Raw genomic sequence first — 27,620 nt, forward strand, 5'->3', positions numbered from 1 at the left:
TAACTTAAAGAGACATAAACAATGCCCCTTGAAGGAAATGCCAGGGCAGTTGACTGGAATAGAAAGCGATTGGATAGAATTCTTAACCCAGTTTTTAAAAAATCGATACCTCCCATAATCCCTTTTGCTTGAGCAGATAAGCCGGCTAAATAATCTGACAGTTACAAAATATTGAAAAATAAATTCATGCAATAGCTAATACATAGAGGGATTTCCAGGGGGAAGAGGGAACAATAAAACAAAAACAAAACAAAAGGTGGAGAATTTGAAAACACAAGCTTACCAACACACACAATGCATTCTATAGCCCATTGTACTTTGAGGCGCTTCTACTACTAAAGTGTAAATGCATTGTTATCCATCTAATTAGGTCAAGGTTGGGCTTGATGACTTTAAAATGACAGTATATACTTCTATAGAACACACACTAGCGTGCTATTGTTCTTCCATTTGTTAAGGGACAGAAGAGCACTGGAAATCATCGTTTTAATTAGCAACATCAGGAAAATGCTTTGGCGTTAGCACTAAATATACTGTCCTTTTAACCATAAGGAAAATTGATACTGAGCATGTGCAATGGAAAGAAAGCTGGCAAATGTCAGTGTGAATAATGGGTGAAAAAAAGGAATGAGGGGGTGTGGCATCTCAATCAAGATTAAAATGAAACCGATAAAGCAGCATATGGACTGGATAACAAATCAAAAGCATGTTTATCCACCGAAGGAACTGGTTAATGGAGACTGCCAGCACGTTGCCATGGAAACACTGACTGTTGAGCTGCACCATCTCATACCTTATCCAATACATTCCTGGTTGCTGGTAGTAGTCCAAAGACCCTGATCTCTTGATGGTAAACCCGTGGTCCAGCTGAGCAGAGAGAAACGGGGCAACTCAGTGGATCAACATTGTGCTAAAGAATTAAGACTCCAGACCAAGCTGTTCTTCATTGATTCTATATGTATATATAGTTACGCTGCCTCTTCTGCAGGGTAACTAGCTAATATCCTAAGTCTGCATACTGAAAACAAAAAGGCAGGAAATGACACTAATCCCTCATGAATATTTTGGAGGCCAATTTGCTCAAATAGATCTAGTTCATCAAACAAGTTTTTGAATGACCATTTTAAACATGTCCTCTCAATTTCAAAAGATACAAACACCTCTTCATATGCCATAGAATAGAAAATGCTTCACAATTCAATAAAGTACTGAAATCAGCATTAGCCACTTAAAGCAGATTGGACCCCATAGAGTATTACCGCATAAGGCTTACATTTGAGGGCTTCATAACTATGAAATGAAAGAGGACAAGAATCAGGTTTTGAAACCTCATTAATTACAGCAATTTAAATTTCTGAGTTAATCTTCAAAAGCAGAGCTAGTCTTAAAGGTGAATATTTTCCTTTTTATAAAAGCTATATGATCTAATTAAAGGTGAATCTTAATTACATTTCTAAACTACAAAGATAGAGTATAAAACAGTCAATAAATTTTCTCTATGAAAATATGGAAAGTGAAGTAAAACAAAATATAGTTTTCACTGTATATTAAAAATGCATATGTACAGTTAAGTGCTTATGATTAACACAAAGTACAATAAATAGAAGACAGGAGAAGTCCTCAAAGTTGTTCATCCTGGAATAAGATGTTAGCTTTTGGCTACCTGGGAATAAAAGATTCAATCCCCCAACCTGAAGAACACTAAACATGCTGCGTGCCCGCTTCCCCATTCTGCCTGCGAGAGGATGCGACTTGGACACCTTTCTTCAGAGAGAGGCTTACGTGTTCTTTCAAGTGCGTTACTGGTGTGATGCTGACGACAGTTTTTACTTCTGAATTCACAAAGGTATTTCAAAAACATGCCAGGGCACCAGGCATTTAAACTAAAAACTGTTTGGAGGATTTGGTGTGCTGATTATAAACTAGGCTATCCAAGTGTTCATAAAATGCAATGTGAGGTTTTAATCTTTTTAGAAACGTATGTTTCCTTTTATTGAGAAAAAAATTGAGTATACTATCTTGCTTTCAGGAAGATGAAGGTGTATGCTTGGCCACAGACAGCTACTTAGTAATTAGCTTTCTATTGCCATCTACAGGCAAAGTGTCATATAACAGGTCTCATTTTAGAACTAAGCTTCCCAGTGTCACAATTATATGCACGCTGATTAGTATGGATTTGTTCAATTAGACTGAAATGCTCTATTTGCATGAGCAAAATGCAAAAGAAGAACTTTAAAGCATTAGGAAAATTATTGGTTAAAATAATAAACAGTGTTAAATGAGGAAAAATAAATTGGAACTGACATCTTAGTCATCGGTTCTTCATCAAGCTGAGCAAATCTAATAATGCCTCTCTCTCTTCCCTCAGCTCTCAAAAAGTTCACCGTTAAAATGTCATCTCTAATTCATTTTATGTCTATAAATTGCATTTTAATAACCTTTTGTTTCCCTTTCTCTCTGTCTCTCTCTCCTTTTAAATCCCCCAACTACTGAGAAAGGCAGCAGAGGGACAATGGAGTCTCTCTGAGAGACACAGAATGCTGCAGTTCTAAGGAATGCAATAGCTTCCACCTAATCCCATGGCTTGACCTAATGTCAGAGCACCTTTCCTCCTTCAGGAGGGTGTGTGATCCCAGTGAACCTCCAGCTAGTAATTACTGTCCTAACCAACTCGAGGCCCTCTTGCAACCTTAACATAAGGTTATCATTTGTCCTTTCTTTGGTCTCAATAATGTAGGGAGTGTGAAGCAGAAGAAAAAAAATGACAACAAGAACAAAAAGCACTACAGTTCAGAACATGAGTACATGTTAAACTATGCTCATATCATAAATTACACCTGTGAGAGAGGCTGCCGGTTATGACAGTATGCTTTTTTCTTTTTCTTTTGTCATTCTAAGAAAGAAAAAAGTGTCATAGATTCTCTTATGGGCATTGGTGATCTCCAGCAGGTAATTAGGTTTCTAACTAAGAAATGAGAAGTACTAGTTAAAAATCAATTATTTAATTGTTGGTTCCCCCCCGCCACCAAACCACAAACTAACGCTACATCCTAAATAATAATTTTTTAAAAATTCTAAAGGGTATATGTAATTCTAAAATATGAGTCCCATGGTAAAGGCGGTTTAAAATACATGATTTTGTAGCCCCTGGGGAGAGCATATATATCCAGGAAAATTCTGTTTGAATGAAATTTATGCTGAAATAAGTTTTTGTAAATCTATCAAATAGAACTCATCACTGTGTTAAATCAATTCCTGAACTTTTAATGATGTGAGCAAATTAATCATTATATTAAATTATTAAATTATCAAATAGTCTTTATAGAATGCATCATTTATAAAAAAAATTTTCTTCTACCTTCCACTTATTTTGCTTCATAGCAGAATAGTCTTTCTTGGCAGACATACTTTGGAATATTATTTAATGCCAGAATTTCTTTTTCCTGTGATAGTCCCCTGATAGCCTTTGCATTTTAAGAATGAAAAAATGGTTATGCAATATAATTGGATATATCCAGTGCTATTCTGAAAGTAACAAAATGAAGGGGCCAAAATAGCCAGTTTCTAATTCCCAGCCCCACCCTGTGGCTACTGACCTTGGCCAAGTTCTTCTAGAAGGTAGAGATATTTATGAGGGAAAAGCATTCTGGAGAAGGTGCCTAAATGTACATAGTATGGTAGACCAGTTTCTCTTAAAACGACCTCTGAAATCTACATTGATATTCTCTTTTATGCTTGAAATATGAATGCTGATGGTTACCATATGAATTGTGCTATAGATCTGACAGGCACTTTTTAAGATACAGTTTTCTGAAACCAGCCAATTATTTTGAATCTGAATTAAGTTGATAATTATTTTAAAAAAGACAAAAACCTCTGCAACGGTAAAGATTAAACAAGCATGCAACCAATGCATAACTCAGCATTACACAGCCCACTTTACAATTTGTAAGTATATTACCAGTTTGTGCAGTTTCCATGGAAATCATGTTAGTGATGAATTGAGAAACTTGCATTCAAAATTGCATTCAAAGTGGTCCAATCATGACATTTAGGAAAAAAAATAGTGGATCTTTGATCTTCAAATACTAACGAGTGTTTTAAGATCCACCTAGATGAGGTTTTAATGAATTCATATGGATAAGGCTTCAGAATTTATCCAACTTTGATTAAACTAGGATTTCCCCTCAAATATGTGCTATTTGTCAATTGGAAAATTGCCCTGACGTTCCTGCCCTTAGTCATTGTAAGACTCCTAGAATACTGTGAACAAACCCATACTGAGCAACCAAGGCTAACTTAACCAAAGACTGATGAAAATAAAAGACCAGGGAAAAAAGAAAACAAAATCAAAATGACAGAGGTGGAAAAGGCACTCTCTAGCAGCCGTTAAGCCCTTAGCAGGAGAAAAACAGTCCCTTTCATGGACAAGCGTGCTGGCAGTCCATTCCAAAAGAAAACTGTGGAATCACATGTTTGGAATAGACTTATATCTTGAACAAATAATGGAAACAGAGTCTAGAATGTCTGGTTTAGTAGAGAATCACTATGAGATTGTTGCTTTCAAAAATTACTGACTGAATATCAGCTCAGAACAAAGAACACTGACCATCTATGGAAGACGTAGAGGCTAGTTTACCTCTACACTGAATTTTCTTAGAATTAAAGATAGAGGGCAGGAACAAGTTGAAATTTGAAAACTTCAGCGGCACTGAGGAACATCTGGAAGAGTAGGCATTCCTTTTCACTTTACACATGGGCCAGTTGCTCACACGCATGTAAATCACTATTGAAAGGGTTCAATCGAGAAACGTGAAATGTAAACAGTACGAGAGCGTGTATGCATGCATTCGTACCATTTGCAAATTCTGGAACCTCATATCAAATATTTAGTAACCCAGATCTGGGACTGGTGGTATCAAACAGATCACTTGTTTATCCTCAGTTTTATTTAGACCTCTCATGCAACCAAAAAAGAAAAAAAAGAAAGAAACTAAAAACACCCAGAGAAGTTAGATATTCAGTACTGCTCATGAGTGAGAGGTACTGTTTAATAGCATAAATACTTTTGAAAAAGTCCACATCACAGTGTCTTAAATTCTTTGTTTGGAGAAGAAAAAAGCTCAAGTGATTTTCAGATTGAATATGCTATTAAAATTTACATACTCTGAAAAAAAAGAGGAAATTATGAAAAACTCAAGTAATTAGAAATTGAATATATTTACTCTAGAATATGACACCAGGAAATATGAGGTTTCATTTTTCCTCGGCCCAATTTAATCTTTGCCTAGAGCTGTGATCAAATTGCATGTAGTGTATGTCTGCATGTATAGAACAGAAAAAAAGGCCTTGTGCAGCCACATCAATAAAATAGTAAATGTTAAAAGACCTTCAACTTTAAGAACAGAAATTTCCAAGGAGCAAGACATTATGACTTCGTTGGGTGTTCACAGTAATTCAATTTCACGGAAAATCTCACCGCGTAGCTTTCTGCTATGCTTTGACTTTAATTTAGGTCTAGTATCAAGATCCATAGTGTTCCAAGCTCTCCCTGCAATGTTGTCTCTCTCGGCTTGCCTTTCCTTTCTAGGTTCTAGCAAAAGGACACTATGAACTCTTTTTCTTAGAGCCAAAAAGTTTGCGTTGGCACAGAGTCCAGCAGGGGGGAGGTTTTCGGTTTTAAATAAATAAATCATAAAATTCATATATACTGCAAGACACCCTGGAGGTGTTGGATAATGATGTGACGCCGAGGGAAATGATCTGCAGAAACACATAATATATATAAGTCCCATACCTCCTCTAGTGTATTAAGTGGCTGAGCTGTCTAAAGAAATGACCCATTCTGCTGTCTCTGGCTGGAGAATCTCCTGAGTAATGCCTGTCTCTTAGGTGGGTTGCTTTAAAAAAGTTATAGGTGGATATTTCAGATGCTTACTGCTATGACAGAGACTCCAGCTGCTGTGCTATTCGGCTTGGGGCCTGTGTTGAAATGCTTCTTTATCTTTCCAGCTACTGACAGCTGATGTTCATTTTCTGGGAGGCCATCATCCTGGAGAAAAAGAAATAAAGAGAAGAGAAAATGAAAGAAAATGAGATAAATGAAAAATGAAGGTCAAATCTTCCAGTCATAGGTAGCGATCTTAGAATTCATAAGATGTCAGAAATAAACCAACCAATGTCTACTCATTAAACACTGTTGCTGGAAGTACTGCTCCAAGGTCTTGTTCATTTCCACATCTGCTCTAAAATTAATTTGCTTTGTGTCATCTGACCCTCAGAGATTTGTCTCTAAATTTCAAAAAAAAAATTATTTCTGTTTTTGGTTTCTAGTAAAATCGATGCCAACCACGGTTCTAGGAACATATCAAAGAGCAAGTTCATCTAGATGACCAGAAAAAAAAATTCAACGTGAACATCTTCTTTTTAATATTTTTTTTTCCTCTTAACCCATTATTTAGACTCAAAGCCAAGGGTCTTGGCTGGCAAGCTGGGGCTTCTGCATGGCCCATAAATAAACTCAGGCTTGTTCCACAGCTACTCATTTGGCCATACCAAAATCCCAGGCAGCCTTCCAGGCAGAAAGATCTTCCTTAAAGTTTAAATCTTTCTTGCTGCCTTCAAATCATCTGTCATTATGACGTAGTTTATATTGGAGCTCATTTTAACCAAGGTCTCTATTCTCTGCTGGAGCCCTCTATGACTGAGGCTGGATACATGGTTCTCTTGTATTGAATACTGTTAGAATCGCAATAACCAGGGTCATAAGTATGTGCCACCACTTACTAGAGTTCATGATGAAAAGGCTGCAGGATCCTTCAAGGCAGAGACTGTGTTTCACTCACTATAGATCCCCAGGTCTTAGCATAGTGCCTTGCACATAGTAGATGCTCAATTGTGGAATAAATGAATGAACAGATAATAGAACGTTTGCAACTCACTGCTAAAAAGAAACTCCTGGCAATCACTTTGATGCCATTCATTATTTTTCTTTTCTTCTTCCTCTCCATCATTGTGCAGGTAATTTCTTGGTTCCACCCAGGAAAATAAGTCTGCTGCTTCTCAAGCATAACGTGCTGGCTCCTTTTGCACGAGCTGGTCCCTCCACATGGCATTTGCTTTTTCTTTCAGCATTTGGGCATTCACTTATTCAATGGACATTAACTGCATGCCTACATGGGCCAGGCACTACAGTAGGTGGGGGAGAAACGACGGCAAGCAAAGACAGGCATCGACCCTCCTCTCCTAGACCCTCTGCTCCATTTCTTTTCTTCATAACTTGGGCCTGTTCCAAGGCACTTATCCCCGGGTTAAGCACAATCCATTCTATTGGCTTTTCTGGAAACCCCCAGTGCTTTTTTCATTATATCAACTTGCACTATTTCTATTTTTTGGTGTTACAAACAAGGTGAAACTCCAGTAGAGTAGGGATGCTACTTGGGGAGGGAACAGAAGCAGGGCCACATGAAGTGCCGACTTTGTCAAGGGCTATGTTACGAATAGCAGAATGTGGGAGGAAGATGTGATCTCTGTCCACCAGAATCTTGCAGGCTAATTAGGAGACAAAATACGCACAGACTATGTAAAATCGTGAAACAGGCCAACAAGATAAAAAGGAGCTGTTACAAGGCAGCATGACGGGATGGCTCAGCTAGGCGCACCAAAGAAGTTCAGAGGAGAAAGGGCATATTTTCTGTTGTGAACAGGCACAGCCGACTTCATGAGGGATCATGGGACTTGACCTGGCCCTTAATGATGGAGAGTGTGTTGACAGGTAGAGAGGAGGGACAGTGATATTTGGTGTGTAGTGTGTGCAAGTGGGAAGCTACAAAGTCATGTCTGCCAAAGAAGAAGTCAAACAGTTTGTCTGTAGTTAAGAGTTTAGGTACCATGGTAATGGCAGAGAAAGCTGAAAAAACAGGAGAAGATTGGCCATAAATGAGTACCCAAAAGATCCCAGAATTGAAGTCTTCATCTCCATTAGGAACACAGCTTTTTAATAAGAGGACTGTAAGTTTAAGAAATGTGAAGGACTACCTTCCCTTTACTGAGGTATTTTTATAGTACATTATCCAGCTCTTGGTTCACTCTACAAGTGAAAGAGAAGTCAGATGATAATTACAAGGAATTAGAATTATGCATCCAGTGTTCTAAACACAAGGGTGAATTCAATGGTGTATATATAAAATGTTTTTATTAAAATGGTGAATGAGGCCGAATGTGGTGGCTCATACCTGTAATCCCAGCACTTTGGGAGGCCGAGGCAGGTGGATCACCTGAGGTTGGGAGTTCGAGACCAGCCTGACCAACATGGAGAAACCCCATCTCTACTAAAAATACAAAATTAGCCAGGCATGGTGGCGCATGCCTGTAATCCCAGCTACTCAAGAGGCTGAGGCAGGAGAATCGCTTGAGCCTGGAGGCGGAGGTTGCGGTGAGCCAAGATCGCTCCATTGCACTCCAGCCTGGGCAACAAAAGCGAAACTCCGTCTCAAAACAAAAACAAGCAAACAAACAAACAACTGGTGAATGAAACAACCCCGGAATTTAAGTTGGACAATAGCGTTTGGAATCTAAGTTAGAATTTTTGAGAGTTTTTCAACATTTGACAAGGGATAAAATGATACTGAAAGTCTTCTGAATATTAGTATCATGCCTTGGCAAAGTGTCGGGTTCTGCCAGAATGAAAGGGGCCACCCTGGGTGCCCTACTGGCCTCACCCCCCAAGATTACACATGCACTTCTTACCATCTCTTTATAGAGTTTCAGGCTACCTTGGGCAAAGCGAACAAATGAGTTTTCGATGATGAGATAGTTTGAAAAGCATGATTGTGGAGAAGGTTGAGGAAAGGTTTTTCTTTTTAGGATGAAAGCAACTTGAGCCTATTTGTGGTCTTAGGATAAGAAGCTAGTGAAAAGGGAGAGTTGAAAGACAGGAGAAAGAGCAGGGTAGGCACGGAGGGTAGAAGTGAAGTGGTTTGCCTGGGGGAGGTATAGGTTTACTTCTTTCTCTGGGGCAAAGATGAAACAAAGAGAATGAGCAGAGGTGCAGGGGAGGGAAATGGTAAGAGTATGGCAGGGCGAGGAAGATGAAACAAGCATTAACTGCTATTAATATGTATGATCGCTTTCCTCCTCAAACTTCCGTCTATTTATTAGTCCCATTTTGAAGATCGGCAAAATGAGGCTCAGCAAGGTGAAATCATTTTCTCAACATCACACAGCTAGAAAGTGGTTGAGTCAGCATCGAACCAGGCCTGAAACTCTGTTCTTTTTCCCACACCAGGTTGCATGAATTGAGGATGCTCACTAGCATGGCATCAGCTACAAAAGGGCTGCTTCACTGCTCAATGGAAATACTCAGTGAATCATCTTTTCCATGATGAAAGTGGCACAGTGGTGAGGGGGAAGGAGAATTGAACCGGGGCTGAACAAACCAGAGAATATTTGGACGCGACTTAATGGAGCCTGGGAAACATCTGGTGGTCAATAAAAGAGACGCTGAACATTTCAGGGACCCAGTGGAACACAGTTAGAAATTCTCTGTCAAGTGGAGACTGGGTGTCCACTAATCTGGGATGTGTCAACGTGACCTATTAGAGCCAGAACTCTAGGATCCTATGTGCAGCAAGCAGCGCAGCAAGGCCTGGCTGACACTGGGCAGAATAAAGTTGCACGGAGCCAACAGGGTTGCCCTATGACTGGCACAGGCTGTGTTTACCAGCCTGGGTGCAAATATGGGGAAAGATAGCTGGGTCTTCATAAGAGCAGCCCCTACTTAACTTACTGAGAAAGATTCAGCTGTTGCTGAATAACCCCACCTTCTTTTCACTCCCCACCATTGGCACCATTTCAGAAACTTGCCTTCACCTGGCTTTCGCCCCACTGCCAGTTCTTGAGCTAGGAGTTTGCTACCTAGCCTCCTCACAATGGATTTCCTTATCATTTCCCAGCCCTGTCCTGCTCCTAATCTCCTGTCAAGGTTCCTAGCAACTCTTTCAGATACTGGGGCCTGGAGGTGAAGGCCTCCAGCTTTACATTCCAGTGAAGGTTTGAGCTTCCCTTGGGTTATTAGTTCACATTGAAGCAATGCAAGTAGCAAAACAACTCTCACAAGTTGTCAGAGAGGCTTTTGACTTCATAAATCTTAAAACGTTCCGGGATTTTTTTCCAATGAAATAAGGTGTCTCAGCTGGAGTAGGTAAAACATATACATGTACACACACACACACACAAACCCATGACAATGAAAAAGTCTGCTGTGTTTTTATATAAATTTTGAAGGTTTTCAGCATAATTGGATAAAAATACTTAAACAATTGGCTTTGCAGGGATCTAATCTGTACCTGCGCCATACAGATGGATGACAGAGATTTAGCTAACTTACTGTCATGCATCAGTAAAATAAATAGGGACGTTAAAAACATACATTTATATATATACATCTTTATCACCATTATTCAGAATAGATTGCGTGCCAAAAATGTGCTATGCATTTTCTAAACGTGACAAATCTGGCAGTATTTTACAAACAGTTGTAGTATTATTACCATACGTTCTGGTTTGGTGGTAGTTTCTGAAGTTTGACACAGGCTGGTGGTGGTTTGAGGTTAGCAGTTTTTGATTTAGAAATTCCCATCCTCCACTTGGCAGAGCATTGCAACTGACACGAACAAAATGAGTTTGCAAAATGGAAAATGAACTCTCACCACTGTCCATAGGAGACCTGGCCTCCTGGTCTCCGTTTCTCTAGGGGTTACTGGGGAAGAGCTGTGGGGAGGCGTGTAGGGGAACGGATGTTAAGTCACTCTGTAGTGTGAATTCCTCACTTTCCTCTGGGAAACCATTTCAGGTGTCACGCTTTAGAAAATTCTCATCCCCTTGTGGATTTTTGGTTTTGAATCATGGATCTGGTTTGCAGTGTATTCATTGCCAGACTCTATTATTAATAATATCTGTAAACTCAGGAGAAGCATGGCAGTCTTGAGCAGTTTACTGCTAGAATATTCCCACTTAGTTTTAAACAATTCCAAGGTCATTAAAGGACTCAACAGCAGTTCCGCTTCACCTTCTAGTGTGCTTGACTCCTGTTAAGCATCCCCACCTGCACGGCACCCCCAGTCCCCCTGACTCTCTTCCACATGGCCCTAGGATTCTCTGTCTACAATTCACACTGCACTTTGGGAGAAAATGTAAAGCAAGTTAAGATTTATCTTAGAGCAAGGACAAGATAAAATGCCCGTATAGAAACTGAAATTCCATGTCATCATTTAAAATGTATGAATATAAATAAGTGGTTTTTTATATTATTACAGTGTCATTGGGTTTCACTTAATTTCTAACAAATTCTACCAGCACAATAAGATGAATGTTTACATTTTTGTGTGTGTGAGTAGGGCTGATTTTTATTAGTCAACACAGAATATCTTGGGAGATTATCCAGACTTCTATTTTTTCTTCTTTCTCTTGTTCTTTTTTTCTTTTTGGATATCTTGACTTAGCAGAATCTTTTCAAAAGAGCATGTAGGTGGGATATAGGAGGTAAATTAAAATGTAAAGGCCAGGAAAGTCTCCAATTGGCTAAATAACTATACTTGATTTATTTAAACCAGTCTGTTCTGCTAGTACAAAAGTTCTTGAACTTGGTCTCATGTTATAATCACCTGTGAGCTTTTAAAAGTCCTGATGCCAGGGAGCCAGTGCAAACTAATTAAATCAGAATGTCTGGGGGCAAAACCCAGGCATCAGACCTGTGTTAGAGGCTCCAGTGGGCTTCAGGCTAGACTCCTTTGAGTCTCAGGTTTTTTTGTTTTTTGTTTTTTTTTCTTGAGACGGAGTTTCGCTCTTGTCGCCCAGGCTAGAGTGCAATGGCACGATCTTGGCTCACCGCAACCTCCGCTCCCCAGGTTCAAGCGATTCTCCTGCCTCAGACTCCCGAGTAGGTGGGGTTACAGGCATGAGCCACCACACCCGGCTAATTCTGTATTTCTAGTAGAGACGGGGTTTCTCCATGTTGGTGAGGCTGGTCTTGAACTCCCGACCTCAGGTGATCTGCCTGCCTCGGCCTCCCAAAGTGCTGGGATTACAGGTGTGAGCCACTGTGCCCAACCCTCAGTTTTTTAAATCAGTAAAATTGGCAGAATAATTTGATGTAAAACACAGATTCATAAAATTATAGCATCCTAGAGTATCAGAAGAATAACTCTGGTATAAGGTAGATGAACATTTTGAAAATAAAAATAGAATGACAGCAATATATTTAAAATATCACAATGATGATAATTTGATCCTATTTATATCTAAGAATTTTTTTCTGGAAATGTCAATTCTGTTTATGAACTTATCATGAACCTACATTTTCTATCAATAAAGCATCATTTGTGGGGAAAGTGACTCAACCCTCTTTCCAATTCCTGGAAAGGTCAAGACATATTATTGCCTATTTTATTCTTATATTATAATAAATGTGCCTAAATCATATTGTTCTCCACTAGATGGGTAATAGGGTAAAGAAACGTAGCTGGGATAATTTCTGTTGGCATTTTGTAACTACATTAAACAAAGTAGCTGTGATGCTGGAGAAAGTAACAGAGCTGGTGATACACATATTATCTATCTGGATCTGTGACACACAAACAGGATCATGTTTGGGGGTGACAGTCTTTCTTCCCTAATCAAGCTTCTCATTCACCAACATTAATGACAATTTGCATTTCATCAGCACATAGCAATGGATGAAACAGTTGTCATCTGGCTCAGACTCAAATTCACCAAATATTTGCTAAGTACCTACAAGGTGCTAGGACTTAAGATTGCCCTCTCAGACTCTTCAACTATATGATCCTTTTCCCATCCGTACAGCAAGCGGAAAGGAGAATCCTATTTTCTCCATTTCATAGATAGGAAAACAGGTTCGAAGAAGAGAAAAGCCTTGCCCAAGGTCACACAGGCGAGTGAGCTGATGCTCCCTCCGCGAGTCTACATTCCTCTTCCAGACACATGGCTGCTTACTGACGATGACTTTGTTCATGTGTCTCATTAGAACCATCCACAGAGAGGCCTTGCTCATGACTCTTTCAACAACAGAGCAAAGGGCAAGAATACGGTGGAGCATGGCGGGATTCGGACCCAGGACGTGTGAAAAATAAAGGTGAGCTTAGAGGAATCTCTAAGCTTCCTTAGAGGAGTGAGGCTAAAACAGGTGACTTTTGCCAACTAGGTTTTCCTTTCTGCTTCCCTATGCTCTACTTTTGTATAAGGTTGCCTTTTCTTTTTCTTTTTCTTTTTCTTTTTTTTTTTTGTTTCTTTCTTTTTGTTTTTTGAGACAGAGTCTCCCTCCGTCACCCAGGGTGGAGTGCAGTGGCTCGAACTTGGCTCACAGCAACCTCTGCCCCTAGGTTCGAGCGATCCTCATTCCTCAGCCTCCCCAGTAGCTGGGATTACAGGCACCCACCACCATGCTGGGCTGTTTTTTTTGTTTGTTTGTTTTTTGTTTTTTAGTAGAGATGTGGTTTTACTATGTTGGCCAGGCTGGTCTCATATTCCTGGCCTCAAATGATCCACCCGCCACGGCCTCCCAGAGTGCTGGTGTTACAGGCATGAACCACTGCACCCAGCCAAGACTGCCTTTTCAATTCCAAGTATGCCAAGTAAAAAGGTCATGGTATAAGCAACAGAGAAAATCAGAACTAATGAGAGCAGAGGAAGAGCTTTTTGACAACGTCCTTAGGGTTCCCATAATTATTAGTACTTTTCTCTCCGCTTCTCTCCTTTGTGGTAATCAGATATAATTTGATTGCTAAATACTAAATGTCTTACTAAACAGATATTCTTTGAAATCTCTAATTTATTTATTTAATTTGCTTGGTCATTCATTTGTTGTACTTGGAGACGTCAACAAATACTAAACGCTCATTGTGAAAGCTTCCTTTTAACAATTGATTATTTTTAGATGAAGAAAAAATATGTTTTCTGATTTAGTTACTTCATAAAGATAATTTCAAAAGTTAAGCACTCACTTAATCAAGACTTTAAAAAGCTTTTATTAAAACCAATTTTTTTTTTTGGATGGTCTGTTTTAATTACAGAAAGAGTATTTTTTTTTAGTTTTTGATCTCTTAGATGATTACTTAAATTCTCTCCTTGCTTTTAGAAAATGCCTTTAGGAAATCTGAGAGGAAAAACTGAAATGGACAGCAGAAGTCTAAGATTCAGAGGGAGCCATGGAACCTAATTATCAGCAAAGTGGGATCATGTGTAAAAATGTGCACAAAACCAGGTAGAGGAGGCAGAAAGTTACTGCTGAGACATGTATATATAGCCATAATGAGCAACCTATTTTTTCACTGGTAACAGCCAGAAGGCTTCTTCATTTTGTTTCTTTACCACAGTTGAGTTGGGATATTATTAACATAGGGCCATTTGGTCTGGAATCGGGAAGATTCATGCTGTTCTCAACAGCATTTCAGACCCCTCATGTATATAAACAAATTTGCTCACACTTACGAAGTTATCTTCTAGCAAACATGCACATTCTGCTGGAACTGACTGTCAGATATCTTCTTCCCAGTCTTCTCCAGGACTGAGCTCTGGCACCTCTTTCTCTGGACTCTGGGAAGTCTCCCCACAGAGCAGACTGGGGTAGCCGTTCTCACCACCCTGGAACTGTCTGGTTGTATTAGACGTTGTTCCTAGAGGGCAGGGCTGGCACACAGTGTCTCTCTAATAAAAACGCATTTAGAAATCTCTACAAATAATTTTTTAAAAAATTACTCAGTTGTGGTGGCGCACACCTGGGGTCCCAGCTACTTGGGAGGCTGAGGCTGGAGGATTGCCTGAGCCCAGGAGGTCAAGGCTGCCGTGAGCCATGATTGTGCCACTGCATTCCAGCCTGGGTGACAGAGTGAGACCCTGTCTCAAAAAAAAGCAAAATTAAAATGATTATTTGTCATCTATGAATATCTTTCCTCTATGGCTCTTCAGGAGCCTTTTAAGGCCACATGTCAAATTCAGATTGCCTAGTTTCTTCTGTGTGGTTACCCTGTCTCAGCTTTTCCAGAGCTAATTAGAGCTAATACGCAGTTTGACAATTTATGGATGGTAGGCTTTTATTTTTTCCTTTGAAATTTAAGGAAAAAATTTATTGAAGATCTGAAAAACAACCCCTAAAAGATTGACTTTTCCAGAAAACTAGCTACACAATGCATTGCGTCTGTCATGTTAAAATGTGCTTTAGACACAAATACAAAAACCGTGAAACAAGCCACCATTCTTCAACAATTTGAGCAAAGATAAAATGCCTAAGTAACAAGAAGGATGACTCGCAAAGGATGGGCTCTTCAAGCATCATAAAAAAAAGTAGCACAAATAGATGAGTGTGTTCAGTTATATATACTGAATTGAACCATTGGCACTAGGAATCAGAGCATTTTGTCATACAGCATTAACACGTGGATCAGTCAGAACCAACCACTGCCACTCAGAGAGCCTACAGCTGGCTTGTGCCTCTTCCTCCCCGCACAGCTAAGAAAAAGGTACCATGACCTGGGAAAGGTTGCTGACTTGTATTAGCAATCATTACAATGATGACAATGTCCATATTATACCTACCTGTTTACAACATTACCACATTTTCATGTATAACAAAGGGTGGGGTAGATGTAATGTGGTGCATGGGACTTTAAAACACCTGGGCTGAAAGTGAGGATATCTGGCTGCAAATTTCGGCTGAACTGCAAGATTGGCTACTTTGAGAAAATCACCCTGCATAGCCTTAGTCTCCTCATCTGTAAAATGGGTACAATAATCCCCATCCTGCTTATCTTGTAGGCTTGCTGTGAGGCTCAAGTAAGATGCTTCCTAATCTTTTCAGCTTCATAGAAAAGGATAATTTTTGCTTACCACCCTGGGGTGAATGCAGATGTTGTTGAGGCCGGAAGTGACCACTCCTGGATACTGGCTGTATAGCCCCACTGTCCCTAGGGCCGTGGGGATTACTATTTTTGCATGTCTGTACATCAGTTAGAAAATTCTGCTATATGAGAAGCCTTAAAATAAACCTCAGTGCATAGCTCTACATGCTCATTTTCACGTCTATTCTCCTGTTATTTGTATATAACCTCCCACTGGAGTGTGAAGAATCACATTCAGACATGTAGAATGCTGGAACCTAGACCTATGGCCATCAAGTGGCAGAACATGAATGAGATCCCAAGTTTTGTCACCCCCTATGTAGTCACCTGACACGCTGGCTGTGCTTTCAATCATGCCTTGACCTCAAGCTTTTGTTGTTTTGGAAAACAAAACAAAACAAATCACTCGACTACTCACCAAGGTGACAATTCAGAGAAATGGAACATTTTGTTGCCTTCAATGTACAGCCAGATGATTCAGTGCAGTAGGGAGGCTGGTAAAATTTTTATCAATGAGTTGACAATTTTATGATTGTCCACCTCTATGACCATGTCCATATATATATTCAAGCCTATATCTGTCCTCTATTCTGGCCATTAGACCTAATGATGGAGCTTCCCCATCTGTCAATGGGGATTACCATAGAAACTAGATTACACAGTCATAATGTTGTTGGAAAGAACACAATCAGTACAAACACAATACAGTTAAGGTATATAAGATGCTTAAAATACTTCTGGCAGACTCTAGAAGTTAAGCATTCTATCAGTATTAACTATGAGCATTATTATTATTATTATTATTATTTGAGACGGAGTCTTGCTCTGTCACCCAGGCTTGAGTGCAATGGTGTAATCTCTGCTCACTGCAGCCTCCGCCTCCTGGGTTCAAGTGATTCTACTGCCTCAGCCTCCCGAGTAGCTGGGATTACAGGAGCATGACACCATGCCTAGCTATTTTTTGTTGTTGTTTTTTGTTTTCAATAGAGATGGGGTTTAGCCATGTTGGCCAGGCTGGTCTCAAACTCCTAACCTCAAGTGATCTACCCACCTTGGGCTCCCAAACTACTGGGATTACAGGTGTGAGTCATTGTGCCCAGCCTATTATTATTATTTTTTGAGATGGAGTCTCGCTCTTTTGTCCAGGTTGGAGTACAATGGCACAATCTCAGCTCACTGCAGCCTCCGCCTCCCGGGTTCAAGTTATTCTCATGCCTCAGGCTCCTGAGTAGCTGGGATTACAGGTGCGCACCGCCACACCCAGTTAATTTTTGTATTTTTAGTAGAGACGGGGTTTCACCATGTTGACCAGACCAGTCTCAAACTCCTAGCTTCAAGCGATCTGCCCGCCTCAGCCTCCCAAAGTGCTGGGATTACAGGCATGAGCCACTGCGCCCAGCCAACTATGAGTATTATTAATCAAAACTAATTTTACCCATCCGTTGTAGAGAAATACAAAGTTAAAAAATAATGACTCTGCTCTGGAGAATTCCTTCATAGTTAATGAAATATCATTAGACCCTTGCACTCAAAGAACAGCCACAGAGGCAGCATCGGGGAGATTTTAGAAATGCAGAGCCTCCAATCTACTCTGTTAGAATCCACATTTTAACAGGATCTCCAGGTCATCTGTGAGCACATTCAAGTTTGAGAAGTGCTGTATTGGAGTAGCCCAAGGTGTATGCAGAAATCCTTAGGTCACTTGTACTTTTGGTAGGAATCAATCATGCAAAAAGCAGGACTGACTCAGAAAGTCTGTTATGTCTTCTTGATGATTATTCAGCTCTAATCTGGACCTCAGAAAGCAGGTTGTGGGGTAGAAGATTAAGGCCACTGGCACCTCACCAGTTAGAAGGCAGTTTCATCAGAATAAAATGTAATGGATACATCAGATGCCCTCGTGGAACAAGTCTAAGATCCTGTAACTGTCCTGGCACATATGAGGGGGAGGAACAAAATGAAACCCAACACTTTTCTTTTTTTTTTTTTTTAGATGTCATTCAGGTTGGAGCGCAGTGGCACGATCTTGGCTGACTACAACCTCTGGTTCCCAGGCTCAAGCAATCCTCCCACCTCAGCCTCCTAAGTAGCTGGGACCACAGGCTTGCGCCACCATGCCCAGCTAATTTTTCATACTTTTTGGTAAAGATCGGGTTCTGCCATGTTGCCCAGGCTCTCCTCGAACTCCTGAGCTCAGGCGATCCACCCACCTCGGCCTCCCAAAGGCTGAAATTACAGGCTTGAGTCACTGCACCTGGCCCACAACACTTTCAAAAGGAGGCAAGAGCATTAGAAAATCTGCAACAGATTTTTAAAAGGAATGTTAGGAGAGAACATAGGAAATGGTGCAAGTCACTTACATTAACCCAGGGATGCTCAAGGACTTGAACAGCAGAAAATCGCTGATCTACGTCGACCAACAGCATCATGGTAATGAGCTCCTGTGAAGGGGAACATTAGAGTCCAATTATCTGAAGTTAAGGTGAAACGCTGGATGTGTGCAAATGCAAGAATTCTCTTTTAGTTTCGAAAAGCATTTGTAAAAGCTCTAAATCTTAAATACATCAACTCCACTTACCTGTGGCTACTTATCACCTTCAAAAGTTACAAATGGTAAGCAGTTGGAATTATAAATACATAGCTTGTGGTTGAATAAAAATTAATATCAAAATCAATTTCATAAAAATGTTTGTAGAAAAACAAATCATACAAGTTAAGGAATTAATATTCCTTTCTTTGTCTAGCATTTTGCACGTTAAAGACAAATTTATTAATTAGTTGAATATAGAAGTCACATTTAAAAAACCACTTTACTTAAAATTTCACTTTAGCAGCTGAAAGGAAAAATGAAATTTTCCCCCTAATTTCAAGACAGCATACTTAGGTTTGAAAGAAAGGAATGAGGAAAGACATAGAATTGCCAACAGCTAGGTGGCAAGATAGAGTTGATCCTTTAGTAGCTAAAGAACTCTAAAGAAATAGGTTAAAATTGCTTCAACAATTTCCAGACAAATCAATACAAACAAAAACGGAACTATTAAGAGGTAAACAATTTTATCATCCTGAAATTAATGGAACTTCCTTATGAGCTCAAATGGACTTGGACCAGGAATGCTCTACTTGGGTCTTAACGATGAGCATGCTATGCAAGTGTCCACTTTGGATTAGAAGTTCCCATGTCACAAAATGGTTAGATATGCGTTATCCAGTTCCTTACATACACAGGCTTTATAGTACCACTCGGGAAGCGGGTGATTTAATTTCATTGAAGGAGAGAATTCACTCAGCCTTCTTCATTCACTTTCTAACTGAGACCAGAACTCGTGAAAGCATCTGCTGTGTGTAATGCCCTTTGCAGGTGCTATGGAGGTATAGCAGATGGTCCTATTTGTCAGTAACTATGAGCCCTCAGGTCATGCAGTGATGGCACGGGGAGCTGGACAGGTTCCTGAAGAGCCCCCAGTCCCGCAGCTGTATCGCCCCATCTCCTTTAGCCTGGGCTTTTCTCTGACACTCCCTTTCTGGCAGGTTCCTGGACAGTGGAAGAAAATGAGAGACTTGCACCCAATATGCATCATTTTCTACACAAAGCGGTCGGGTCTGAGGAGTTGGCTTTTAAAGGGAACTCACACTCAGGACATGACAAAAGCAAAGGCATATACATTGAGCAATCAAAAGATAGTTATTTCTCAAGATAATTATTGAGAACATTTTTCTCAAATTTTCAAACATTTAAGTCAGCACTTGGAGACATAATACAAATTTTAAAAAGAGCAATGAAAAGGTTTTCCTTTTTCTCCTCAAGGTCTACAGACATCTCAATGTAAGATTTTTATAGCCTTCTTAGAGGTTGATTTATTATAAATATTATTTAATGTGGTAAAATATACATAAAATTTACTACTTTCACCATTTTTAAGTGCACAGTTCACTGACATTCGGTACATTCACACAGTTGTGCAACCATCACCTTCATCTGTGTTAAGGATTGATCTTTTAGTTTCATGGGATAAAAACCATGAATCTTGTGTTTTTCTCCCCCCTCTGCCTGTAAATCCTGGCTGTTATTCAAGGTTCAACTTAAATCATAGCTTCCCCATAAAGTCCTTCTTGATGATTTCAACCTATATTGAGGTTGAGTTTTCTTCCCTCTGATTGATTAACTGATGGATTCATTCATATACTTGTTCATTTATTCAATATATATTGAGCACTAGTATACTGGTCATACTTTAGGCAGTGATGGTACAGCAATGGACAAAATAGATAAAAATCCCCGCCTTCACAGAATTTGCATACTACTAGAGAGTCTGGAAATTAACTAGATAAAGAAGATATGCCTACCTATTTGTATCTATCTTTTTTGGGTAGAGAGATAGGTAGTTAGATGGTATACCAGATGGACACACAGGTGTAAGTATTCTGAAGAAAAATAAAACAGACAAGTAGGATATAGCAAGTCAGGTAAGGTATAAGAGATGCAATTGGAACCAGGATGGTCTGGGAAGGCTTCACTGAGAAATTAAGCCAGTAAGTCAAGAGCTGAGAGAGGTGAAACCATAGGCCATATAGAAATCTGAGCTGGGCTCAAGCCTGGCGAGGGTGGGGCACAGCAAGAGGCTACAGCAATGCCACTGGAATGGCCCCTGAGAGAGATGAAGGCAGCAGATGGAGACGCTTGATAAGTACTTGTTGGGATGTCTGGGGACAGATGACTTGATGACTGTAAGATCTTGGAAAACGTAGCAATTACAACTACAATGTGTACAGGAAACATACTTATGATGTCATTAGTTTCTTTGCACACAATGATTTGGAATAAATAATTCTGTGAAGACACACAGGATATAGGGAAGAGGAAGGCACTGGAAACCTACCTTTGCAGAATCGGAAACATTATCCCAGTATGGAGAAGGAAAGTCCACTTGCCCCATCAAAATCTGATCAAAAAGCACTTCCTGGTCATCACCACTTCTGTTTAGGTGAACGACAACAAGGAAAAACAGCACTAAGATATCAACTCAGTGTACATCTTTTCAGTCTTAGGCGCTGGAGCCCTTGCTTTCCCCCATAAATGTGTAAAAATGTGTATTTTTAAACAATTGAAAAATGTCATGTGGAACTGCTTTGGTAAATTAAGAAAGAGTTTTTGGGCCGGGTGCGGCAGCTCACACCTGTATTCCCAGTATTTCGGGAGGCCGAGGCATGTGGATCACTTGAGGTCAGGAGTTAAAGACCAGCCTGGCCAACATGGTGAAACCCCACCTCCACTAAAAATACAAAAAGTAACTGGGTGTGGTGGCATGTGCCTGTGATTCCAGCTAATCAGGAGGCTGAGGCAGGAGAACTGCTTGAACCCAGGAGGCGGAGGTTGCAGTGAGCTGAGACCGCGCCACTGCACTCCAGCCTGAGCAAAAGAGAGACTGTCTCAAAACCAAAGAAAAAAAAAAAAGAAAGAAAGAATGAGTTTTTAATGATATGGGGAAGAAATATGGAACGCATACAAATTAGCATGCACGATGTAACAGGGAAAAAATAACAGGGATTGCAAGTAAAGTTCTTGTGCTCTTTTCCTGCCTCAGGCTCCTTTGTGCAAGAAGGGCTAATGGATCATTCGGAGAATAGAGAAATGCTTTGTCGGCGCTGAATAAACGATGGTTGCCCATACCCACGGAATGGAGGGAAACCACACAGCAGGATATAAGTGATTACACCAGCTGCCCAGATGTCCACCTTGAGGCCGTATCTGGAAAAATAAGGGATGTTAGAGTTAGGAGAGTCAGGCGTGGACAAATTATGCAGCTTGGTAAAATCAATGACTTTCCTCCTCCAAGCCAAAAATAAAACCAAACAAAATAACAATCCCAACAACAAACACTAAACTGAAACCCGCCACCTAAACAGAGTTCAAGAAAAAAGTTTAAAAAGTAATAATTTAAAAAAAGACCAAGGTGCAGGAATAAAAAATCAAAGGAAGGCATGGATGGACTTATATGTAAATATCACTAAATGAAGAGTGTCGGCAAAAAGGTTTATTATAGTAATAACAATTCTGAGATAAGGATGCACCCTTGAGATAAACTCCCTCACTTTAGGAATAATAATTATTTCTAGAAAGTCTTCCAATTTATAGAGCACTGACATACATGATCGTACTTGGTTTTCCTAGCAACTCTGTAGGTTGGACAAGGCGAGTATTGCTTATTGTACAGAAGAGAAAACAGGTTCAGACGAGTGAGTAATTTTGCTTAAAATCACACAGTTAGTGTCAGAGCTGATCCCCAATACGGTCTTCAAGACCCACCACTTCCTCCCAGCAGCAGGCAGAGTATGTCCCAGTAGAAAGTGTGGCTGTGCCGCAGGCAGCCCCACCTGAGGGAGGTCAGAAAAGGCTATGGATGTGGGCTCCTACCTCATTCAAATTTGCCAAGTAGCAAAGTCCTCGCTCCCTCATATCTCACCTCAGGAATTTCCCTATTGGGATTCCCTTCTCATCTATCTGGTTTTCCTGCCCTTGTGGTCTACGGTACAACCAAAAACCAAACCAAAACAAAACAAAATCCCAAAAAACTATCTCCAACTGGTAACAGGGGAGAGCGCCACCTAGATTCCCAGCTGTGGAATGAAACTGCTAACGAGAAGAAAAAGTAGGGCTGCCTCCCATCGGCGCCCCACCCCCCATTCCTTCTGCTTAAGGATGGCACTTCAGAGTCTGGTAAGAAATAGGGCTTTTTACCAAAGGAGTCTTTGACTCAGGCTGACCTGAGTTCAAATCCTGACTCAGCCACTAAAACTAATCATGAGCTTACACGGTATCTAACCCATTAGAGTATCAACTTATTGAAATGCAAAATGGGAATCGTACCATCTACTGGAAGAGTAAGAAGTAAAGGAGTTTCAGGCCTGGCATATTGTGGGGCCTTAGTAAGGAATAGGCTACCCTGCCCTTCTCCCCACATTCATCTGATTCTGCACACAGAAACCAGGAAATTCCCAATAGTCCCTGATGCCTAAGGGTGTTTGTACTCCACAGAAAATCAATGGATCCCCAAGAGGTCCCAAATGGGACCTGGACTGGAGGATAAGGGCAGCGGAGAGAAATAACCGCAGGAGACTGTAATCACCGCACACGGCAGTGTCTGTTTCTTTTATCTCCAAATGAGAGTTAATTACCATCGCTGTGTGTTTCTGTTAGTCTGAACATTTTTTACTCTGGGGTTAATAACTTCTGTTCTACCTTTAACAAAGACCAAATGGAAGCCGTAAGATTGCAGTAATTGACAAAACAGATCAGGAAAACAGAGAAAACGGCTCCCACTGTAAATGTTAAAGAATAAAATAAATTTTAAAAAGAGTGAAAGAAACCTGATAGCTAATTATGTCTGGATAGGGCACAGCAGAACTATTTTTCCTGTTCTTGAAGCTGGCTAGTTCTTTTGCAAGCACAGCACTTAAACATAAGAGAAGCATATACCCAGTCTCCGCAATGATTTCTGGAGCCACGTATGTGGGGGTACCACAGACTGTGTACAGGGGGCCGTCTACAATGGTGGCCAGTCCAAAGTCACCCAGCTTCAGTGATTTGCTGCCATCTTGGTGCTCATACACCTAAAACAAAGGTAAAAAGCACAATTGTCTGAAAACCAAGAGCTCAAAAGTAATTTCTTGAAGAAATGAGGAACACTGTGTTTAAATTTAATGTATAGAAAGTAAAAAATAAATTAGGCAATTATGCAAGAATGGATATACATACAACATATCTTCCTTTAGATTACTGCAAAACTGGAAACATGGTGGACACCTAGCAAATGGAAATTGGTTAAATAAATTATAGTACATTCATACAACGAGAGGTTACATGACCTTACAATGGCGACATGGGTTTATAGTTATTGAATTATGTTTGGGAAATGAACAGAGTAGTTTTCAGATTGGTTTTTATAAAATGTCCATTAAAGAAAAAAAAAGTACATACAAGAAAAAAAGAAAAAGTCTGAAAGAACACAATGTGGCTGTATCTGTCTCTTGGTGGTAGGATTATAGGTTTTCTTAATCCTTTTGTTTATCTGTATTTTATATTGTCTATAATTAAAACTGATTTGCATAATAAAACGAAGTATAGAAAGTCACTAGTGCAGTGTCTTCGATTTGAAAACTTGCTGGGCATGTTGGCTCACTCCTGTAATCCCAACACTTTGGGAGGCCGAGGCGGGTAGATCACCTGAGGTCAGGGGTTCAAGACCAGACTGGCCAACATGGTGAAACCCTGTCTCTACTAAAAATACAAAAATTAGCTGGGCGTGGTGGTGGGCACCTGTAATCTCAGCTACTCGGGGGGCTGAGGCAAGAGAATCGCTTGAACCCGGGAGGCGGAGGTTGCAGTGAGCTGAGATCAAGCCATTGCACTCCAGCTTGGGCAACAAGAACGAAACTCTGTCTGGACAAAACAAAAAAGAAACTTTAAAAATTAAATTCTTTAGTAACTGAATACAAAAAAACTACACTTATAGAAAAATACCTTATTTTTCAGTGCCCCGTATTTTCAACATGATCTATTTACATTTCTTAAATTAATAATTGAAAGAGATATTAACATTTCATTTCACCTGTGGCAATTTGGAAAGATTGATCAGGTGCAGAGTCAGCATCCTGTCCAGGTTTCCCTTATTAAGGCAGTAAAAATCTTCTCTCCTTCACCCAACAAATCAAGAAAAGGATGCAAGTGACTGTAGGCAAGTATTTATACTCCTTTAACTCCAGCCACGATCAAAACAAACAGAGCTGCTCTAAAAAATATCCCAAATAACTTATTTTATTTCAAAGAAAAGATGAAAGGGCATTCAGAATCCTAATTCAGTGCCTTCTGTTGGAATGAATAAGATTAAGAAAAGAAAACCACAGTAAAAGGCTAGTAATTCCAGCAAGGGCAATCTTCCGGAGATGCCTCAAGGAAGCAGCCAACTTTTCCATGTATATCAAAATACTTGATCCAGCAAGCCGAGGCTTGCATATTCTCCTGTTCTCACTCTGTGATCATCTGTTACTTGCTGCTGTAGTCTGAATCTCTTGCACAGCAAGGCACATCTCCACACATCAGGGGCACCGCTACTGTTCACACTCCATGTCTGCCTTCCTTTGGAAAAAGTAGATTCACTTTGCATTTCACTGCAACATAAAGTGCAGATGTTTGGCCAGCTAAGCTGCAATATCAGCAATGATCATTTGGATCCAACAGTTTTGGCAGAAGCAGGCAGTCATATCTTCCTATCTGGAGAGATCGCATCTTTTCTGAGCGAAAATATTCTTTTACATTTTCTCCATACTCCTAGCATGGAGTCTTATTCCCAGGAGCTGCTGATCAGGATTGAGTTTGGGCTGCCCTCTGGCAGGTATCTGAAGGCTTGTGAGGTCACCTGTGCTTGGGTTGTTAGGGCAAAAACAGCCATATGTCCCTCACAGATGTGGCTTTGTCCAGCTGTCATCTGGGATGGACATTTTCTTCCTTAGTTAAGGAAGCAGCTGTCCAGCCTTGGTCACTTAGAGTTAAGTTAAAAACTTTGAGGCTTCACAGCTGCAAAACACAACATCAGCCCCAGCCTAACTGTTCTTAGGCAAAAAAAAAGAAAACCCTAAGTTGTAGTCTTACCATGTCAGCCATTCTGGTCATCCAAATGACAAGCAAATGTTTTTCATGAAAAGAAATCTGAGATGGAAACATCTAGTAGATGGTCTAGTTGATTTCCGAGGCAGGGAAGAATTGTTTACTTCCTTAATTCCATGTTGTTAACAATCACCTTTCTAGAATGCAAAATAATCTCTTGCTTTGATGTTCTGCTAGGTCCAAACATTCATTCAGTGTGCTTTGTGAGGTGATGCAGATTATGATTTATTCCACCCCCTTGATGCAGGAATTTTGTAGTTTTTTCTTAAACACAGTATCTATATCACGTAACTCTATTCAAAAGTCTGACAAAAGCAGATGTTGGTGGATTCAGTCATAAGTCCCATTTTAGTTCTAAATATGACTTTGTACTTCTCCTACATGTAGGAAAAGTTTTCTTTTCGAACATCTACGTTTTAAAAGAAATTCCATCTAACATAAAGCCATAGACCAATTATATTTAATATGAATGAACAATATAGTTCAAAGTTTCAATAACTAAGAAAAAAATCACTAAAAATCTTCCTTAAAATAAAGAAAATAAGTACTAATAAAAAAGTATTATTAAAAGTAATGTAGGTCTACAAAAACCAAAACCATTAAAATACATAGAACCATAATTGTGATGTTCTTTTTATTCCCTGTACAGCTGTCTTTTAATCACTTGCACAGTGCCCCCAACTTTTTTTTTTTTGCTTTAAAAACCACATAGTAGGATTTTCGTGAACATAAAGAGGTTCAAGGGATGCTTAGGAGAGAAAATGAGAGTGTAAAGACAAAGGCCAATTCCACGTAACTGAAACCATATCTAGACACAAGTACATTTGAAATGCTGCAACAAAATGTTTTTGCAGGTGAATAAATGTCCAGTCCTCTAGTTTGGAATTCTGTTTAACCTACTGTCAGGCAGGGCAGGACACAAGGTCACTCTGGTTTTTTCTCTGTCAACACTTTGGGAGAAGGATGGAGAAGAATAGACTTCAGTGTTTCTTCTCCAATGGGACAGCCCTTCCCTCAATGGTTTAAGAAGCCCTCTCACAATGGGAGCTCTTCATTAGCACCTGCTGCAGCCTAAGCTACGTGCACCCTTATCTCTTACCGAGCCAGTACAAAGGGGCATGACTGAGGCCATTTGAAAATGTAATTAAACATTTGTTAAAAAATCACAGATTGCTAAATACATCCATTTAAAGCCCGCACATGCGCACACACGCGCATACACACATCCTCACAAAACCATCTCCAGAAAGTATTATTCCAAATGGCAGCCATAAATTCACTTTGAACTAAATTTTTAATTAAATGTTAGAAATCAGAAAGGCTTCTAACAAGTTCACATTGAAAATGCCAAATCCTTGGCTTAGACTACTCTCTGGATTGACTTGTTACTTGGCGTTCCTCCTTATTCTGACCATCTTTCAGAAAGGGCATGAGCAGGCTGCAAGCACAGGCTTGGACAGACTGGTCCAGCTAGTGGAGCTCTGGTGTAAGAACTTTTTGCCATAACTGTGTTTTAAAGCCTCTATAAAACGTGACCCACACGTGAAGCAGAGTACATTAATTGTCAGTCAAGGAGTATTCACAACATGAGGTATGATTTAATGTTCATCCCTGGTCCTTTAAGTGCTATAGATGTTCCCCCGCATTTTAAACACCAAGGGGCTATTAAAGGGACAGGGATTAGTGCAAATCACCCAGTATGTAGTGCTTTCACTGTTTTAACTAAGCAATAAAACTGTGTAATTGTACAACACTAATTGAATGCAGCTACACATAATTGTGGGCTGCCATATGTATCCTATTACCATAAAGACTGTCAGTATTTTGTAAGCTACTCTTGTGATCATTGCAGATGGCTACAGTCAGAGAAGTTGTTCTCTAGGGTTTATTATATGGCTATAAAGACATCCTATGATTTGACAGACTAAACGTGTTAAATGGCAACAATTATGAAAAAGGTTCCAATTAAAAGCTGAAGGCATAACCAACCAAGAACGGATATAACGAAAGGTCAGGTATGTAGATTTTTGGGGCACACTGGTATTTTG

General features: G+C 40.0%; 2 protein-coding genes across 7 annotated transcripts in view; both read right to left on the bottom strand.

Moving 5' to 3' along the window:
* The window catches only part of DCLK1 (doublecortin like kinase 1), a 350,985-nt gene that overhangs the window by 16,770 nt on the left and 306,595 nt on the right, over positions 1 to 27,620 (bottom strand). For 3 of the 6 annotated variants that reach the window (XM_074021841.1, XM_065533148.2, XM_005585635.4), the window contains 6 exons: positions 23,386 to 23,519; positions 21,580 to 21,657; positions 20,789 to 20,885; positions 18,272 to 18,352; positions 5,939 to 6,052; positions 794 to 867 (listed from right to left, as the gene is read on the bottom strand). In XM_074021841.1, coding sequence (XP_073877942.1) covers positions 794 to 867; positions 5,939 to 6,052; positions 18,272 to 18,352; positions 20,789 to 20,885; positions 21,580 to 21,657; positions 23,386 to 23,519 — 578 coding nt within the window. The remainder of the gene's footprint in view (positions 1 to 793; positions 868 to 5,938; positions 6,053 to 18,271; positions 18,353 to 20,788; positions 20,886 to 21,579; positions 21,658 to 23,385; positions 23,520 to 27,620) is intronic. The other 3 variants (XM_065533147.2, XM_015439144.4, XM_005585634.4) reach the window with 1 other exon arrangement.
* Positions 14,624 to 17,558, bottom strand: LOC101865098 (uncharacterized). Its single transcript, XM_015439147.4, has 2 exons — positions 17,282 to 17,558; positions 14,624 to 14,819 (listed from the first exon to the last, which is right to left on the bottom strand). Exons 1-2 carry the CDS (start codon positions 17,407 to 17,409, stop codon positions 14,747 to 14,749), a joined length of 201 nt encoding a protein of 66 aa, XP_015294633.1. The 5' UTR covers positions 17,410 to 17,558; the 3' UTR covers positions 14,624 to 14,746.

The sequence above is a fragment of the Macaca fascicularis genome, chromosome 17 (genome assembly GCF_037993035.2).
Source record: "Macaca fascicularis isolate 582-1 chromosome 17, T2T-MFA8v1.1".
NCBI classification, from domain to species: domain Eukaryota; kingdom Metazoa; phylum Chordata; class Mammalia; order Primates; family Cercopithecidae; genus Macaca; species Macaca fascicularis.